Source organism: Dinoponera quadriceps, unplaced genomic scaffold (genome assembly GCF_001313825.1).
Source record: "Dinoponera quadriceps isolate SergipeBrazil2010 unplaced genomic scaffold, ASM131382v1 scaffold46, whole genome shotgun sequence".
NCBI lineage: Eukaryota > Metazoa > Arthropoda > Insecta > Hymenoptera > Formicidae > Dinoponera > Dinoponera quadriceps.
In genome coordinates this window covers 708,186-726,346 of record NW_014554488.1, presented here as the reverse complement: position 1 = coordinate 726,346, position 18,161 = coordinate 708,186, and the positions used below count along the sequence as shown (strand labels likewise).

Sequence of the window (18,161 nt, the reverse complement as noted above, 5' to 3'; positions counted from 1 at the left end):
GTTATTAAGTTTCTGTTTAAAATAAAATCTAAAGAAAGTCAGTAAAGTGTGATATATAGTGCGTTATCGTTTATTTCAATCGGGGGTATGTACAATCGTTGAACTATATGACATACCGGAAGGAACATCGGCGTGGCGGGTAATTTTTAAGGCTCCAGAGTAAATGACGCGCCGTATTGAATTCATGACGTCATAGGCGAGAAATGACACGTTGAGAAATATTGCTCGCCACTTGCAAATAAAAAGATATTTGGATAAAACAACACTTGTGATCGCTCGAAGACATTTGTGAAAATCGACGTAAACTCTCCCTTTCCCTCCTGACAGTCGATAAATAGTCATAGAAGGTGCGCGGAATGAGGCCTTATTCACGTAGAAAAACACGGTTTTGCAGGCCGATAAAAAGGGAACACACCTTCATTGATAGATTTAGTGACACACTAGATATTAATCTGCCAGAACGCATTTCCAGTATGTTACCAGATCTATCAAGGAAACAAGCTTCGTCTGATGCGGACTTTACGTTTTTCCATGTGTGGAGGCCTTTATCTTAACCAAAAATTTTGGGTTTGTTTCCTTTTTACCTTTTCTTTCTTGAGATTTCATGGGAAAGAGAGGAGAAGAGAGCTAGTGTAAGCTAGCGCAGCGATAGAAAGTAGATAGTTTTTAATACAGCTGAATGTTCAGATGAATATTTTCGGTTACAGTAACAGATACAATTTTTTGTTCGTGTATCGCCTTGTTTCAGTCACATGACTAAGATTTATTCTATATAATAGTGATTAGCCAAATAGCGCGCGCCTGTATTCCAGTTTGTGTAAAATTGAATAACTCTTTTTCAGGTAACCTCACAATAGCAGGTTTTTGTAATACAAATATCATCTCGCGCGGGGAAACATGGAATCGCGTGAAAGTAATCATGCAGCTTTGAATGCATACGCGATTTTAAAATCATGTGCTTCAACAAGTAACGAAGGTACATGTAACAATATCCTAGGCTGCACCGAAATTACTTTGGATGCTGCACCTTTTGTTCGAAATATTTTGACGATTTTTTTTGGATCACAATACCACACAGCACGATTTTTGTTGCCAACTTTTCAACGGTTACTAATGGTTAAATAACAAAGACTGGCAAGGAGTTGATTTGTTAATTACATTAAATAGATTCAACTGCATCATAATTGCAGTGTAGGAATCGGTCGAACGATAGTAATAACAGTCACTTTGAATTTAGCTGAAACATTGCGAAACCTTCAAGAGGAGAAGCATGCAAAATTAACGATCGGAGCATTTTTCGAATTTATGAGAACTGCGTATCAAGTTAATGATAGTTTCGAAGGTGTGGCTACCATATTAAGCGCAAATAGCGAAATTGACTGGCACGAGTTAGCAAAGATTAATTTAGGTCTTGAAGCGTTTCAAGATGATAGAATGTGCAGTAACAATTGTGATGTGAATGATACACGAGAAAAACAAAACAAATACGATGCTCTTATACAAGATTTATCACAGCAAATGATAAATAACCAATTGGCAAGTCCATGCACATCCGGGAGCATAATAAACTCACAATTTTCTACATCTGCGACATCTGATAGTACCAATATCTGTGAGACATCTGATAAAGATGATTGTACTCAAAGATCTAATGAAATAAAAGATTCCTCTAACGAATGCTTGAGAAAGGAGGATAGTATTGGAGAGAGGAAACTATTGTCAAAGAGTCAAGTTGACAATGGAGAGGAGAAGATTTCACCAGCCAAAGAGTATGCGGAAGAAAGTGAATATGGTTTGGCGAGAGTCGTGAAGGAAAATCTGAGGGATATTTTGCACGAGGGACTGTTGGATTCCGTGCTGCCATACATGCTCCCGAAGTCTTCGCTGTCGCAGCCTGTTATCAAAAAGACTACCGCTATTGTGGATCTTATGAAAAGTGCTTCAGCGAGTAATATAGTTGAGAATAAATCGGCAGCTTTGACTCATAAAGAGACTCATAAAGAGAAGGATAAAGAGAAGCATAAGATAAATAAAAAGCTGTTGGAGTGAGTGTTTTCAAGAAATCATAATAGTATATTTATTAATAATAAAAAACATAATAATGACGCTTTATCATTATTCCTATCATGTTTCAGGAACGAAGTGGAGATTCATGTGTGCGATGAGGATAAAAATATCAGGAAGAACTTCCGATGTCCGCAGAAGCTCCTCGTGCAGAAAATGTGTTATTTTGCTGATGTAACGGCGGGACAGAAACTCGATGAAATCGACATATCGGTACATTGTGACGTTGTTATCTTCGATTGGCTAATAAGATGGGTGAAGAAAGATATCATAAAAAAATCCGAGTGGCCGGTTTTGGAGGCCAGTAATGTCATTCCAATTATGGTATCCGCTTGTTTCTTGCAAATGGAGCCACTTTTGGAGAATTGCCTTCAATATTGTCACGACTATATGTCAGACATTTTGAAGACATCGACGATCTTAACGTGTTTAGACGATAATCTTCTTACAAGGTGCGTACACCATAGTTTTATTCCATGCAGTTTCGTCTTCGTAAAATTCTTTATTATAGTAATGAGCAGCTGAAACTGCCAGCTCACTGTTGTCTTACTGGATATCGTTATTATCGAGCAGATTAGCTGAATTATTTACTAACGAGGACGTCGAAATGTTAAAGGACAAAAAGGACAAAATTCAAAGCCGTTTATTTTGTAAATTGATCATGTCGCTAGTGGAAGTCACCCCGGACAGTAGAAAGGGTCATTACAGTTCACTGGCTATGCTATTTAAATGTGGCAAGTGTAGCAGGAACGTCGTGCAGTCGATCTCCGATTCTGTTCCTTGCATCCCGAGTGCAACGAAGATCGATAACAAGGGTGCCGTTCACAGCAAGCATGTGAGGTATTGTGCAAAATATATAATATAAATTGCATAAATATAATATAAATTATACATAAATATTTAATATAACACGAATATACATACACATGCGAGTATGTATTTTTATGTAAATTATTTATAATGTAATATGATAAATATTTAATATAACTTGAGTATTATATACTTGAAAGATACACGGGAGGTATATGTCGACTTGTCACTCCGCAGAGATTTGACTTGGACACTGAACGAGTACATCGTTAGTCTACGATCGGAATTACGTTCTTGGCGCAAGGTCTACTGGCGATTATGGGGTGATTGCCATTTCTTGTTCTGCCAACAATGCAACGTATATTTCCCGATATATCAGATCGATTGGTGCTGCTATCATCCGGAACCTGCACAGTTCTTCGTAAACGAACAACAAAGATCTACGCCCTTTCCGTTAGGAAGATATCCGTGTTGCAGTCAACGTGCTTATAGATTTGAAACGCTGCCAAATCAAGGGGGATGCAGGTACAAAGTTGGTATCAAGATTATGTACAAAATTATCATGTTATAAAACAGAGCTCTCGCTTGTACATATATATATAATTAAATTTCATATATCACTAAAAAAGAGAAAAAAAATAGGGATACGTAAGCGTGGCGTATTAAAGAATATCGTGCAGCCATGACTCATCTGTAATCTTGTGTTTGTGTGTTTTTACCCTCCTTACTTTTGCTTCTTTAGGAACATGTACCGGACGTAAGGAGCGAAAAGGAATTAAATGTGTTGAACATCTTGACGGCGCACAGAGAAGTAATAGCCATCGAGTCCCCTCAGCTCTTCTTCCCGGAAAAGATCACGCGACTGGTGACTCGCGATCCGTCCCTCCGCCCAGGCAAACTGGTGTGCAAGGATGTGATGTGGTGGAACGGTATTGAACTTGTGCCACAGAGACCAAAACTCGGTCTACTCGGTGAGAGTTATTGCCCTCACGCGATATGTATGGTACTTAAGTTAGCTGACTCCTGACAATACTGATGGAAAGATAACGGTTCGAGTGTAACAAGTTCAAAGTTTTCTGCAACATTTAGTAACATCGATATCCATGGGACCATCTGATAAGGATAATTCTATGCAAAAACCTAATACAAAATTCTCCCGACAAATGTTTGAAAAGACTGAGAATAATATTAAAAAGTGGGGAACAATTGTCGGCAAAGTCAAATTAGCGATGAAGGAGAAAAGATTTCAGGCCCCCTCTCGTACGAAAAGAACGATTCGACGTCATGACGCCGGAATGATTTCCTGCGAATAGGAAGGATTTGGGGTGGCTCGGGATTCCGTCGATTGCTCCAGCCGCAAGACTCACAGAGGTCTTTACAGAGATTTCGCAGACAAATTTCCGTGGCCACCGATCTCTCGTCCCCCGCTTCGTCGGTCACGGACAGCGAGGACGACGACGAAGGGACCGCGTGCGAGGACAGTAGCGCGGACGAGGAGTCTTATTACAGCGAGGAGTCGAACGCTCTGTCCGCGTTACAGAGCGCGACGAGAAAGGCGAAGCATCCGCACAGCCGCAAGTAAACGAAGTCGATGAATTATGAGGTAGATTTCGTTTAGATCTGCGCACGGTTTATCTCGAACGCGTGTTTTCATCGTCGTTCAGGAGCAACGGTAGATGTTGGAGCGGCAATCTGAACGTGAGACACAACCAGGACAATCAGAGAGATTTCGAAGAGAGAGCCGCGGCGCAGATGACGGCACTTCTGACGAAAAGAACGCTCACGGAGGGCACGCTCGTGAGAACTTACAGTAAACAGCATCACAAAATCAAGCAACCGATAGGTAAGTTCCTCTACGTGAAATAGTGCGCGCAATGGTTTTCGAGGTAAAGCTCCCGGATATCTAAATATTCCAAGATTGCTCAATTTTTACACGAACACACACATTACATAATCACTGTAATATTCGGGCTGAGATATCGAAATCTCATTGTCGAACAAAAGATACAAATAGTTTCTGCACGCGCACGCATTATTTCAGGAATGAATACGATTTTTTTCCTTTACAATGATAACACTAATATCCGAGCAAGCCGAAATGTTGTTTCGATTATTTAATTTCGCTTTCTAATGTCCACGTACGATTGTCACACAAATATTGCATAAGTACGTATACATATAAATTATTTATTGATTATTTATAATTATAATTCGTAAAAATCGCTCTTCTTAATTTCTCCTCGTAAAGAAACCGAAAAAATCCGTTCATCCAATTTTTTCATTCGTTCTCCGGAAAAAAATGAAAAGAAAAAAAACGGCTTTACAACTATATTTGTTATAATTTTGCAGTCATGATTGTAATTTGTTTTAACTTGCCAATGATTTAGTTGTGAGATTGTAACGCGATAAAATTTTGTTACAAGATCGTGTACGCACATTGGTATAAATAATTGCGCACGTAAAAGTTGGAGAAGTTAAAAGTCAATATTACGATCAGGGACCGGACCGGAACCGTAAACCGAAATTTTATAAAGCCTGTAGAACCGAAATCGGAACTGTTAAATTTTTTTCGGTTTTTCGATTCATTATTTCGGTTCTTATTTTGTGATTTAAAATAGTCGTTTTTTCCAATTCATAATAAAATTCTAATTCTCATGGAAAAACAGCATACTGTTTGGTCATCGCAATAAATAGAAAATAAACTTCTAGCATACGATATTGAACAAAAGAGGATTGATAGAAGGATATATTACAATTTTAGGATGAATAGAAAGACAATCATCCTGAATTGTACAAATTATTCTAACGGAACATGTATAGTTTTTTATATGGAACGTGTTAGTTTTAAGAATGTTCGAAGAATATCGAGATATTCTCCGAATATTCTCAGAATCTACATAATTACATGTTCCGTTAGGGAGAAGTTACAAGTAAGGAGGATAATATTATATATCCAAAAAAATTAACACATTGACAGCCGGCCCCGCGTTTTCGCGGGGCCGGCTGTCAATGTGTTAAGAGCAGAAGAAATAATGAAGAAATGCCATCTACATCGAGCAAGTGATATTATTATTTTTTATAATATATTATTGTACACGTTGTATATATACATACGTATATATATATATATATATATTTTTTTTTTAAGAAAAAAAGTTTTGAACAAAAGTATGGTTTGGGGGAGGACGTAAGATGGTATCATTGCTTTGACCTTTGATAGTCTTTTGAAGATCACCTTCAATTTTTTAAACGGAAATTCCTACTTTCTATCGCATGTTCTTGTAGCTTACCTTGAGAGCTTTTCAAAACACTATTACAAAATATTTTTGCATTAAGTATTTCTCGAGTTATAAAGCTTGAAAGTTACAATACCGTCGACGTTAACACTACTCAAGATATACAGCAGAGAAGGTTTAGAGTCAGAAAATACTACGGGAGTGACGAATCGTGGGATCCCTTATACCTACCTTGGGTAATACTAACGTCAGCGGTACTGCAACTTTCAAGCTTTATAACTCGAAAAATACTTAATGCAACAATATTTTATGATAGTGTTTTGAAAAGCTCTCAAAGTAAGCTACAAGAACATGCAATAGAAAGTAGGAGTTTCTATTTAAGAAATTGAAGGTGACCTTCATGTGGCCTTCAAAAAACTATCAAAGGTCAAACCAGCGACACCATCTTATGTTCTCCTCCAAATCATAAAACTTTTATTCGAAACATTTTTTTCTTAAATGCTTTCCTAAAAAGATAATGTAGTGGAAACTTTAAAATGAGACATTCGGTATAATTTAATTCAATAAAGAAACAAGTTTTAAGAACAGGAACCGAAAAAAACCATAATTTAAACGGTACTTTCATTGTCGTAAAAACCGTAACCGAAACTGGAACCTTTATTAAATATTTTAGTAGATCGAAACCTATATTTAATATGTTAGTAGACCGGAATCGAACCGATATTTTCATTCAGTCCGGGTCCCTGATTATAATACAAATAGAGATGAGTAATTTGAAATATCTGAAATTAATAATGAGTTTCCATATACGTCTCGATATAGGAATACGTCCGGTAATCGATCGGCACTTTTTTACCTTACTGGGATGACTTTTTTCATATCGAATCGAACGGTACATCAATTCTTAAATATTTATTATAAAAGAAAATAAATGACATTTTGTACTTCATACAGGTGGAACATACATAAAACTAGAGGCTGAATTTCGTGAACAGTTAGCGCAATCTTCGAGATATAAGAACCCCTTGACTGGCAAGACCCGTATGAAATCACACAAGTCATAATCTATAATTTAAATGCAGATTGTACTATCTTTTCTCCTTTTCCCCACATATGTATATGTATCATATATCTTATTGGAATGATTCATTTCAATACATGTGAAGAACATGAAAATTATCTATACTGGGAATTACCTATATATAATTATGTTCTTATAAAGAGCAAACAACTGTTAGGTTGCTACGCAAATAATTTCACACACATTAACAACATACCAGAGAAAAAATTATGTAAATTTGCGTCATAAATAAGAAATTGAATAAGAAAAAAATAAATAATGATATAAAATTAGAACTCTCATACACACATTACTGCGTTTGTAAAACGATATACAGGGTGTCCCTAATTTAATTAATTAATAATTTAAATATTAAGCATTGTTTGCAATATGATAGAGAACTTTTTTATTCACCCCAATTCGTTCTATGCCCTCGTGAAATTTGTCCCTGTTGATCTGGGGCATCCTGTATACGATCACATTATATCATTTCAAGCGATACTCATTGTTGGGTCTTACATATTTACTTAGCGTCATTTGCGGCATACCCATTTCTCGCGTAGAGCTCAACATGATTAAAAATTGTCAATTATACTTAGTACGTTTTGTATATATACTGGATATCTGAAACTTTCCCGCTAAGCGCTCGTGTGAGAACAGATTAAGCTGTACATAAAAATTACATTCCAATTGCCAATTCTCAATTGCAATTATTTGCCAGTTTCACAATAGTTAGTGAGTAATTAATTCATTTGAGCGAATTAACACGGGAAGCAGTGAGACGGACTCTGTTTCATATACAAAGAAAGATGGCTTTGAGTTAGTAAGAAAAATAACTACTAATAGAACTATTGCTAAATTTGCAGAGTTATGCATAACTTTTCCGCTCAGCTTAATCCGTTCTACCTTATATAAATATAAGGTATAATATAACATAGGCAACAGCGATAATTTTTCTTTTCATCCCTCTGCATCAATAAATCAAGTTTAATTTACATGGTCACATAAAAAAAAAAAAATACCAAGAGATCTGTGAAGTAAATGAGATGAACTGTAGCGGAACAACGTATTCAAATTAATGTCTTAAATTCATCTTCAGATGCCCCGCCAATGAAACGATCCTTATAACGATTAAAACGTCTGAAGATAAACTTAAGATGGTAACGTTAAATACAAAACCCAATTACAGGTAGGATCGATCAGACGCTTCATGAATATTCTAGCAATATGACTTAAACTGCATAAAGAAGTATTTGTAACATTAAGCGAACTGCATTTTATAAATACTGCTTTTATTTCATCAGATGTGAATGAAAAAAATTTTTGTATCTTCTACGGATCTGACAAATTACACGCAGTGTCTTGATGGCCGGTCAAGTCGCTTCTATCTAACAATTGATTCAGCTCCACCTCTGTGAAAACTACAAGAACAATCGACTCTTTTATTCGCAGTAATTTCTTATGTATATATTATTCATAAATATATTGTACAAGTGATAAGATCTTACCTTCCTTCTCAGATGTAACAATTTTATACTCCTTGGACTTCAACAATTGTTTCAGCTCTAACAGCCTATTTCTGTTTAGTTCTTCATTCCAATTTTTCGAAATAACAATTTTCTCTAAAATGCGCTTGCTCTCAGAACGCTTCATAATCGCCTCATCAATCGTCCCTTTGGTGCACAGTTTATAGATAACCACAGGTTGCGTTTGTCCTATCCTGTGACATCGCGCCATAGCTTGTATGTCCACTTGCGGGTTCTGTAATCGTTGAAGAAATGTTTACTCAAGGAACGTGTATGAATAAAACATTAATACTAGGGAAAACACGAAAATATCAGATTAATTCGACTCACCCAATCGCTGTCGTATATAATGACGGTATCGGCAGCTGCTAGATTCAATCCAACTCCGCCAGCTCTAGTCGATATAAGGAACAGAAACACATCTTTATTATTATTAAAAGTATCGATGTATTCCTTTCTCAGTTCGATATCAGTAGAACCGTCTAATCTGACATATTTATAATCTCGCAACGAGAGATAATCTTCGATCACATTTAATATCATGACCATCGTCGAGAATAAGAGAACTTTGTGTTTCTGTGCTTTAAGTTTTCCCAGCATTGCATCTAACACTAAAAGTTTGCCGGAGGATTTGACCAAATCTTCATCAATCTTCGGTAAACCAGCTGAATCCAACGGACAATGAACCAAATACGGATGATTTACGATTTTTTTATACATAACCACTGAAATAATAAATAATATATGAAAACGATAAAGCAATATTGAGTATAGATTGGATCATGTGAATAAGCGCGGACGCTATAATAATGTAGGAATACTTGCTTCTATTTTGGAATTGTATGTTGATGAAAAAATCATGATTACGTTCTGTGACATTGGTATATTGTTTCCATATTGACAGATTTTGCTCAATCTTAGCATCTCTTGCCGTACATTTGTTGTTGTTATAAGAGATATCTGTAAACATAGCATCCACTGACGATCCACTTTCATCTGCGTTTTCAGAATCCTTCTTGAGAGATCCGTATTTACTAGTGAGAACGCATCGTCTTTTAAGCCTTTTGCCATTTACTGTCGGCAGAATTAATTCTGGTTCCTTAATTTTACGTAATGTTTGTATGTCACGATTTAAAACTGCCTGGTATAAATCGTGTTGCAACTGCGTGAGCGGTGCGTAAACGACCAATTCCTTCTTAGGGGGAACTTCCAGACAAACTTCGGATTTTAGGCGTCTTAACATGAACGGTTTTAAAATTTCACGTAACGACGATAATATACGCTTCTCTTCTTCCTGTCTCAAAATCTTTTCGGTATTTTCCTGCTGTTCCAACTGTTCGACATCAAACCACGATTCAAACACAGCCAAATCGTCAAAAATTTCTGGCAAAAGGAAGTTTAAAAGAGACCACAGTTCAGACAGATTGTTCTGAAGCGGAGTTCCAGTCAGCAGTAGTCTATTCATAGATTTTACCGTTTTCAAAGCTCTAAAAATTAAAAATGTATGTCAATTCTAGAAAACACATTCCTATGATACAATATATGTAGCCATATAATTACGAATTATTTTTTAAATAAGACATTTTCCATAACATCTATCAAATAAAATATTTAAGTGATTATTAATGGATTTTTTATTATCAAATTTAACAGTGACTTTAGAAACAACAGAGATGTAACTATAATACTCATTTTCTGTAAAATATGTCTTATTTTGAAAATAATTGTCACGGTCAACAACTTATTTTTAATAAGCGCAACAAGCTTTCGATAATAACATACTTAATTAATAAGCAATTATAATTCTTGATTCTATGTCCCTCGTCTATCACAATATATCTCCATGTCTGAGACTGAAGGAATTTAATATCCTTCAATGGCATTTCAAAAGTAGTGATTACAACAGGCTGCGTTTTATAATCACTCGTAATATTATATTTCTTTTTAATTTTAGGATATGTAATAGATCGTTCCTCTTTTGAGCCATATAATAGCACAACTGGTATATCAGGAGCGAATCTTTCAAACTCCAACATCCAATTTGGTATAGTCGAAAGAGGTGCAATTATTAAATAAGGTCCAGCCTGTTGTTTTTCTATAAGATGGCATAACAAGGCTATCACTTGTATCGTCTTTCCAAGGCCCATTTCATCAGCTAGAATTCCATTCAATCCATTCTCATAAAGTACCTTCAGCCATTGTAAGCCATCTTGCTGATAATCACGTAATTTCCCAACAAAATATTTCGATACAATAACAACAGCATTCAGAGATTCTTTCTCCTCAACATCTAATTCCTCTTGTAATTCTGCTTCTATTTCTTCCGTACTTAGATTCAATTTCCTCTTCTTTTTAGTTTCTATTTGCATTTGTACCTATCATAAGTGTAATATTAATCCCTTACAAAGAATTTGATCATTTAATAAAAATTAAATTAGTTACTATACTTTGTTCATCATATAAGAATTATGACAAAAATTTGATTTTTTGTTACTTACATCCACAGGTATATATTTTCTTATGTCATATTTTTCTAAATTGGCTCTTTTATTTTCCTTCTTTGATGGTGCTTTATTTTCTTTGTTAATATTACTTTTATTCATCTTCTTACTGTTTTTTTCCTTTTCAACAGATTTCTCAATTTTGGTTAGAATATAAGATGAATAAAATTGGCTTTTGCTCAACAAGTGCATGAGTGCCTTATATTTCTGTTCATCCATTTCCTTCTTATGTTGTTCTTCCATAAGACTTTTTTTCTCCAAATTAATTTTACTATACTGTCTTTTTCTTGAATTTGGCTTTTTTTCTTCTGTTAATGGTATATTACTAAACTTTACATCATTGGCAATTGATGTATCTTTAAAAAGAAAAAATTAAATACATCAGACAATACATAGAAAATATTTCAAAACTATTTTTCAAACTTATCCCTTGTGAGTAAACTTCTATATGCCAATATATTAAAAGAAAATAAACCAGATATTGTTTTGTTCTACATACAAATTTTTTTAAGCATAATAAGAAATACTACATATAAATGTTTTATATAAAAATATTTTTATTTTATATTGAAAAAAAAAACATTGCCGATCAGACACACTATTAATTTTTCATTGATCATAAAACATTACCATTTTAAACATTGTTTAATGGCAAACATTGCTAAATGGCTCAATGTCTATGCTAATAGTGCTCATTGTGTTATGTCTAAATCGTATCACGTGGTATTATGGTTTATTATTATGGTTTATTATGGTTTATTATGGTTTATGTCTAAATCGTATCACATGGTGGCTGAGCACAAATTCGACGTTTTCTGACGAAAGAATAAGACAAAAAGGATAAAAGATATAAAAACTAACGCTTCATTGCTGTAACGTTTTAGCTCTCCCAAGAATCACAATTTTTTTATTAATAAATAATTATTAACTTACTTGTAATGAACGATGAACGATTTTCAGATCCGGAATCAGAATTATTTAAATTACTTGAATCATGATTAATATGGCAGTTAGCTTCCATTATGATTATTATGCGCACAGCTTTAAAGCAGAATGCACAAATCCTAAGTGCTTACTTTTGTGCCGTGTTTTGTTAAATGTATAGTCCCGCGTACACATCCACTCCTAACAACAGAACCGTTGAAACTGAGCGCATACCGCCAAAAGTGAACAGGCCGACAACCGTCGAAGTGTGTTCTTTTTCATTTATAGCGAATTCTATCATCTTGGGCGGGAATAGAGATATGAGCAGTAATTGGTCGATGATAATCGATTATTTTTTCTTAGAAAAATCGATTATCTTTCCGATACTTTTTAAATTCGATTCTCCCTGTACTTGAAAGTTTTTGTGCTTCGATGTTACTAAATTTTATTACTAGACGCTTGCGTTCAGAAAATGCAACGATAGTATACAGTTGAATAATGACCGTATCAGACTGTGGATTAGGATTGAGATTGGATTGAAATTTAACCAATCAGAGTAAAGTTCACTAAACTCAAGTTTAGTGAATCTTGCTCTGATTGATCAAATTTTAATTCAATCTCAATCATAATCCGTAGTCTAATACGGAATTAACGATGGTTGCATTCAGAGGGAAAAAACAGTTCAGTGAGCGCTCAGTGATTATTATTTTTAACTGGAATATTCTTTTAGATTCTTGATAGATCTAAAAGTATGTATCAATCAAGAGCGATAATCACAGACGCCCCCTGAGTTGCTCTTTCCGCTGAATCCATCCAATTATGATCGCCATTTCATAGACGAATCTTATACATAAGGCCATCCTTTAACCTTTAACCAATCAAAGCAAAGTTCGTTAAACTCAAGGCCAAATTTGAACCCAATCAATTCCAATCTATAATCTGATACAGGCTTAAATTTATCTTCAAATGCTACACGATTCATTTCATTGGCTACGAAGCGTCTAAAGATGAACTTAAGACGGCTTTAAATGTAAGATCTGAATAACTATGAATACCAGCCATAGTCCGATTTCACCAAGTTAATCAAATCGACCGATTAAATTCAGTTTGTGCATTGGAACTGACCAATCGCATCTATCTAACAATGATGCGATTACTAGTTATAAAAAAATATATATTGTTACGTCCACGATAGATAACTATATAGGAAAATTTGAAAGTAGTGNACTCGGTGAAAAGCAGAGTGACCTAAAAGCGGAGTCATCACTCTGTTTTCACCGAGTTTACCTTGGGTCTCCGGAGTCTGGCGAAACGATCGATGAATCTGGTGAGAAATCAGAGCCGCTCGTTCTCCTGGCTCGGTCTCGGATGTTCCGGCGCTGCGCGGGATGATGCGGTCTGCGATTTCAATTTCGATTTCGCAACTTTCGAGAAATGAGGGGTAGACAAAAATAATTGTTACACAGTCGGATTTTACGACTAATATATTCCAAACCATATAAGTACACAAGTATCAAAAGCTAATCACGAGAAAAGAATCGTCTTCGCAACGAATGCGCGCGTTTTTATACGTTGCTTTGTCGCTGAGAGTCGTTTTCTGGTTGGCTGATGGAATCGTGCGACGCTGACCGCTCGTCCCGTGTTTCGCATCGTTTTCGGGCCGAAAGTGCGAACTTTCTCTGCGAATTATCGCGTCCGATGACAACGTCGAATGTGGGCCTCTTGTCTCGCGCGGCGAGTCTCGTCGTGGAAAATAACAAGCGCGGAAAGTGCGTCGGTCGGGAGTGTCGGGCAAGTGTCGTACGTTCGTCATATTCTTCATCGAAAAGGATTATCTCGCGTAATGGGCCGTCATCGGGAATATCAACACATCGCAGCGTCTTCGTCGGGTCGCAGCAGCGGAGTATTCAAATCCGGCCCTCGTGAAAAAAGTTTGTCGGTACCGACGTATTAATACGCGGAGGCCGCAACAGATGGCGCCTCTGCATGTCTTCGGTATGTTGAATCTAGCGTACTGTTCCTGAATTTATGTCCAGCAATCAGGGTCTGCTCAAGGTACGATAAACGGAACGTTATTATCTGAAGAGTCAAAGTGAAAAGAGCGGTAAAATTTAAGAAACAAAGTTACATTCTGTAGATCTCGAGATAAACGGAATTTTCTCGTGCGTGTTGACGATCGATATTAATGTCTACGATGAAATCTATTCAGATGACAAACCTTATCGTTAAACCTTAAAAAAAATTGATGCAGAAGAAAACAGTCGGTAATGTCGATAGTAACTGGCCCGGTCCATTATCCGGAACGTTATCGCGGGTCGATAGTTTCTTCAGAACCTTGTCGGTATGAAATCTAATATCCTAAATCCTGCTGTGCACTTTAAATTGATCTAAAGCAGACTTAACGAAAAGATAATAATTTACCACATGGATTACGATAAAAGTGTGTGAATTCGGTTGCGCTGACGGAGGTGATCGATTCTTCGATTGACTAGATTCGGCTTCCTGAATACTTTCATATCGCATTCACGATCTTCTCATCCAAGAACAGGAGAATAACAGTGACGTCAAAATAATATCAAAATGAAAGCGAGATAATGGTTGTAATACTCATTCTTCGATCATTTTTTCATTATTTTGACGTCATTCTCGTTATCTTTACTTTCTGTTCTGTCTGAGATCGTGGTGAATTTATCACGTTCGGTATCTTTGTACGATTCTTCCATTTATCATCGCGGGAAATTATACAAGTAGTGTGTAATACATATAAATACAGGTGAACATTTCTGTATGAACGTTTATTACAAACTGTAATCCTACTAAAGGTAACTCTCAATTAACATTACTCATTTGATATTTCCAAGGGTTTTCATAAGTCAAGCCAGGCATACAATCTTCTAACGTCACACAAGTTACTTCACACGATTTGTTGTGATTTGTAACAATTACTTTCTTCACATTAAACATTCTATACAGTGCCCTCCAATCCTCTTTCAGTGATTTTCTCACAGGCTGAAATGTCAAATAACTCCAGATACTCTACTGATATTTTGTCTATGCCCTAGGCGTCGTTATTTTTGCAATTCTTGATGCTAAGCCGTTTGAGATTTATGAGATTACTTATGTTACTCATAACTTTGTAATGCAGATCAAACCCATTGACATCTATTGCTTCAAGAATACAGTATGGTTCTTATATATTTGATAAATATGAAGTATCATACTTATTTGAATCCATCCAAGAATTGGAATCTTTGAACCTCACCATGTCCTTGCAATGTACAATAAAGAAATGTACAGCCCTCCGAAAACTTATCGACTCCGGTAACTTACTTACCGATCCCCGAAAGCATATCGACTTTGATAACTAACCGACACCCGGAAACTTATCGTCCACGGTAACTAATCGATCACCGGAACCTTATCGACCCCGGTAACTTACCATTACCCGACAGTTTATCGACTCAGGTAACTTACCGTTTCTCGGAAACTTATCGATCCTGGTTACTTACCGACTTCCAGAAATTTAAATTACCTACTATTGATCAGTTGATTTTGTGTCATTCACTCTTACTTGCTATTGATAATTAGTAATTGTGTTATCCACTCTTACCTACTATTGTTAATTTCTTACTGTGTTATCCACTGTTACTTACTTACTTATGTTACTTATAACCTAGCCTACTATTAATCATTTGATATTGTGTTATCCACTCTTACCGACAGAAAAAAAAACTGAGACGTCAAATTCTAACATTGAACGGCAGTATCGCTCTCTCAGGCGATTTGTATACATCTTGCTTCACGCGTCAATTTTTAACATCTCCGACGCGTTGTCACAGTGTTTTTGATACTTAGAAGATTAGAGGGGAATAACGCTGTCTAACCCGAGTAAAAAAAAAAATCGCATCACTGTCCTCGATCGCATCAGCCGAATCAGTGTGAGATGATGGATGAATTATATTCTTCTCTCTCGCTCTTATCTTCTTCTTATCTTCCTTTTCTCTCGCTCGGCGCACCGAGCTGAGCTCGAGAGACAGTGCCATCTGCCGCGACACGCCTGAACTAAAAATGAGCTCTTTTTTATCACACGACTCGTAAAAATCCTAACAAGCGTGTCGCTTATTCATAATTCGTATTTTGTCGTTTACACTATACATTGAAATTCTGTTATGATGGCCTTATAATGTTTTTGAAAGTCGTCGGAATTTCTCCCCAAATTCGTTTTACGTGCATGAACTTTTCATATAATGCGAAAATATAACGCAGTGCCGTATTTCCGATACAAAATAAAAAATTTTTTTGTTTGTTTTCGATGCGAATTTTTTATGTTCCAAAATTTATTAACATCTGTACTTTCACAATGCTATGAAAGCATTTATAATTCTATGCATGCATTTAGAAAAAAGAAAACGCGCGTAATATCGGTAACCGGCATCGCCTTAAGGACTTCTTTATGCGTACTTCAAACGCAAAACGAAGCAAATATTCAGACTCGTTATTTCGACTCGTTGATCGCCCATTGCGATCGCGAGAAAGTATCGCGTATGCGCTTGTGTATGCGCTTTGAGATGCAACGCATAATCCGCTCGATTAAGCTCCCTCCTTCTCGGTCCGTTGTACGAGGCGCGTTCGACTCTAATATGTTGTTAAATCTACGAATCTCTCCGTTGCGCTAGTTGTAGCATAAAATGAGTTTGTTTAAAAAAAAAATTCCTTGAAATTTGTTTTATATATAGATTTAAATATGATCGAATTATTGACGCAATTGAGAAACAATTGGCGATTCGGGAGCTGAGATATTCGTAACCAAGGATGACACTTTTTATACGTATAGTACAAAATTTGGTGTTAAATTTAACACATTCCATATATATCCCAAACGTTCCATTCAACTTATTATATTAATTTCACACAAGGCGAATATGTTGAAAAGTTATATAAATATTATTTAAAAAATTAACATAAAACTAGTACGTTAATCGACACTGTGAAGTGTAAGATGTATTATTTTAACACTTACTATTAAATATCTACACAACACAAAATGTTGAAATAACATAAACAAATATGTTAAATTAACGCACGAGTATGTTAAAAATTTAATATACAAAAGTGTTCACAAGGACCGACTTTAGCACAAGTACGAAATATTTTTTACTATTCCGTATTCCTTGAAATTAATATACTATTTTTAATTTTTACTTCTTCTAAACCATGTTAACCCTTTGAGTACTGAATTATTTTAAAATTTTTATGCCCATGGGACGGATTTAATTTGTCGCTATATGGATTAATATGTAAAAGTAATACATTTTATGCCCAAGTAAGCAGATGACGAGTCTCACTCGTCAAATGTACCGAAAGGGTTAAGGATTTTAATGAAAAACTATTATGATATTATCTGAGCAATATAAATTAGTTGGCTAACTGTTATCCGATTTTGGCCAAACGGTTAGCCAATTAATTTATGCTGCTCGGGTAAAGACTAATATAGAGGCGTTATATACAAATTTTAGATTATTGATCATTTTTTGTTTTGAAAGTGTAGCCATAGGAACATTACAATTTATAATAATACCCGATATATGTACATATACACGTATTTATATATCACTTTCTATTATGTGTGCACTTCTCTTAATTTAACTAACGTATAATATAAATCAAGTATTAGTAAGAAATAAATAATCTCTTAGTGTTTGTAATATTCTGTATATATTTTTCTTAATTTCGCTCAAAATTAACGTTTATTATTTAATTCAAATTATGGGAAAGTATTTTTTTAGTAAAATACACTTGTGCAAGTGTTCTTTAATATCGTAACTAAAAATCAGCATTCTACGATACTACATTACACAACTACTTCAGCGTCCTGCGCCTGAGTTAAAATCTCGACCGATTTTGTAAATTCGTGAACATACAACATTTTATTTGTTTTGGCGACAAAACCGATTGTTTTTTTTGTAAGCCGCACAGTCTGGCGCGCAGTCTGTACACGCCAAAAAAAAATAATTTGTCTGTTGTAGCGAAACCGTCAATA

The 18,161-nt window shown here is 35.6% G+C and overlaps 2 protein-coding genes across 4 annotated transcripts; one reads left to right on the top strand and one right to left on the bottom strand.

Annotated features, from left to right (window-relative positions):
- The first annotated feature begins 493 nt into the window (after window positions 1-493).
- LOC106751454 (uncharacterized protein KIAA1841) lies at window positions 494-8,189 on the top strand. Of its 3 annotated transcripts, none has more exons than XM_014632352.1 (10): window positions 494-567; window positions 843-976; window positions 1,238-2,045; window positions 2,136-2,516; window positions 2,638-2,904; window positions 3,112-3,406; window positions 3,617-3,845; window positions 4,188-4,452; window positions 4,539-4,717; window positions 7,065-8,189. In XM_014632352.1, exons 2-10 carry the CDS (start codon window positions 898-900, stop codon window positions 7,172-7,174), a joined length of 2,613 nt encoding a protein of 870 aa, XP_014487838.1. In that variant the 5' UTR covers window positions 494-567; window positions 843-897; the 3' UTR covers window positions 7,175-8,189. The 3 variants fall into 3 exon arrangements, with proteins under 3 accessions (XP_014487838.1, XP_014487852.1, XP_014487846.1); XM_014632366.1 differs by lacking the exon at window positions 494-567 and adding an exon at window positions 579-655; XM_014632360.1 differs by lacking the exon at window positions 494-567 and adding an exon at window positions 584-632.
- A 97-nt stretch (window positions 8,190-8,286) lies between these two features.
- Window positions 8,287-12,313, bottom strand: LOC106751471 (lymphoid-specific helicase-like). Its single transcript, XM_014632374.1, has 7 exons — window positions 12,131-12,313; window positions 11,195-11,553; window positions 10,479-11,071; window positions 9,522-10,183; window positions 9,027-9,421; window positions 8,679-8,931; window positions 8,287-8,591 (listed from the first exon to the last, which is right to left on the bottom strand). The coding sequence occupies exons 1-7, from the start codon at window positions 12,216-12,218 to the stop codon at window positions 8,503-8,505; spliced, it is 2,439 nt and encodes an 812-aa protein (XP_014487860.1). The 5' UTR covers window positions 12,219-12,313; the 3' UTR covers window positions 8,287-8,502.
- Between the last annotated feature and the right edge of the window lie 5,848 nt (window positions 12,314-18,161).

Bases quoted from the DNA above. Each gene is read 5' to 3' on its own strand.
- LOC106751454 (XM_014632352.1), top strand. From the start codon at position 898: ATGGAATCGCGTGAAAGTAATCATGCAGCTTTGAATGCATACGCGATT. The intron at 2,517-2,637 runs GTGCGTACACCA...ATTATCGAGCAG, and splicing joins GACGATAATCTTCTTACAAG to ATTAGCTGAATTATTTACTA. The intron at 4,453-4,538 runs GTAAACGAAGTC...ATCGTCGTTCAG, and splicing joins AAGCATCCGCACAGCCGCAA to GAGCAACGGTAGATGTTGGA.
- LOC106751471 (XM_014632374.1), bottom strand. From the start codon at position 12,218: ATGGAAGCTAACTGCCATATTAATCATGATTCAAGTAATTTAAATAAT. The intron at 9,422-9,521 runs GCAAGTATTCCT...TTATTATTTCAG, and splicing joins CATACAATTCCAAAATAGAA to TGGTTATGTATAAAAAAATC. The intron at 8,592-8,678 runs GTAAGATCTTAT...TTGTTCTTGTAG, and splicing joins TGTTACATCTGAGAAGGAAG to TTTTCACAGAGGTGGAGCTG.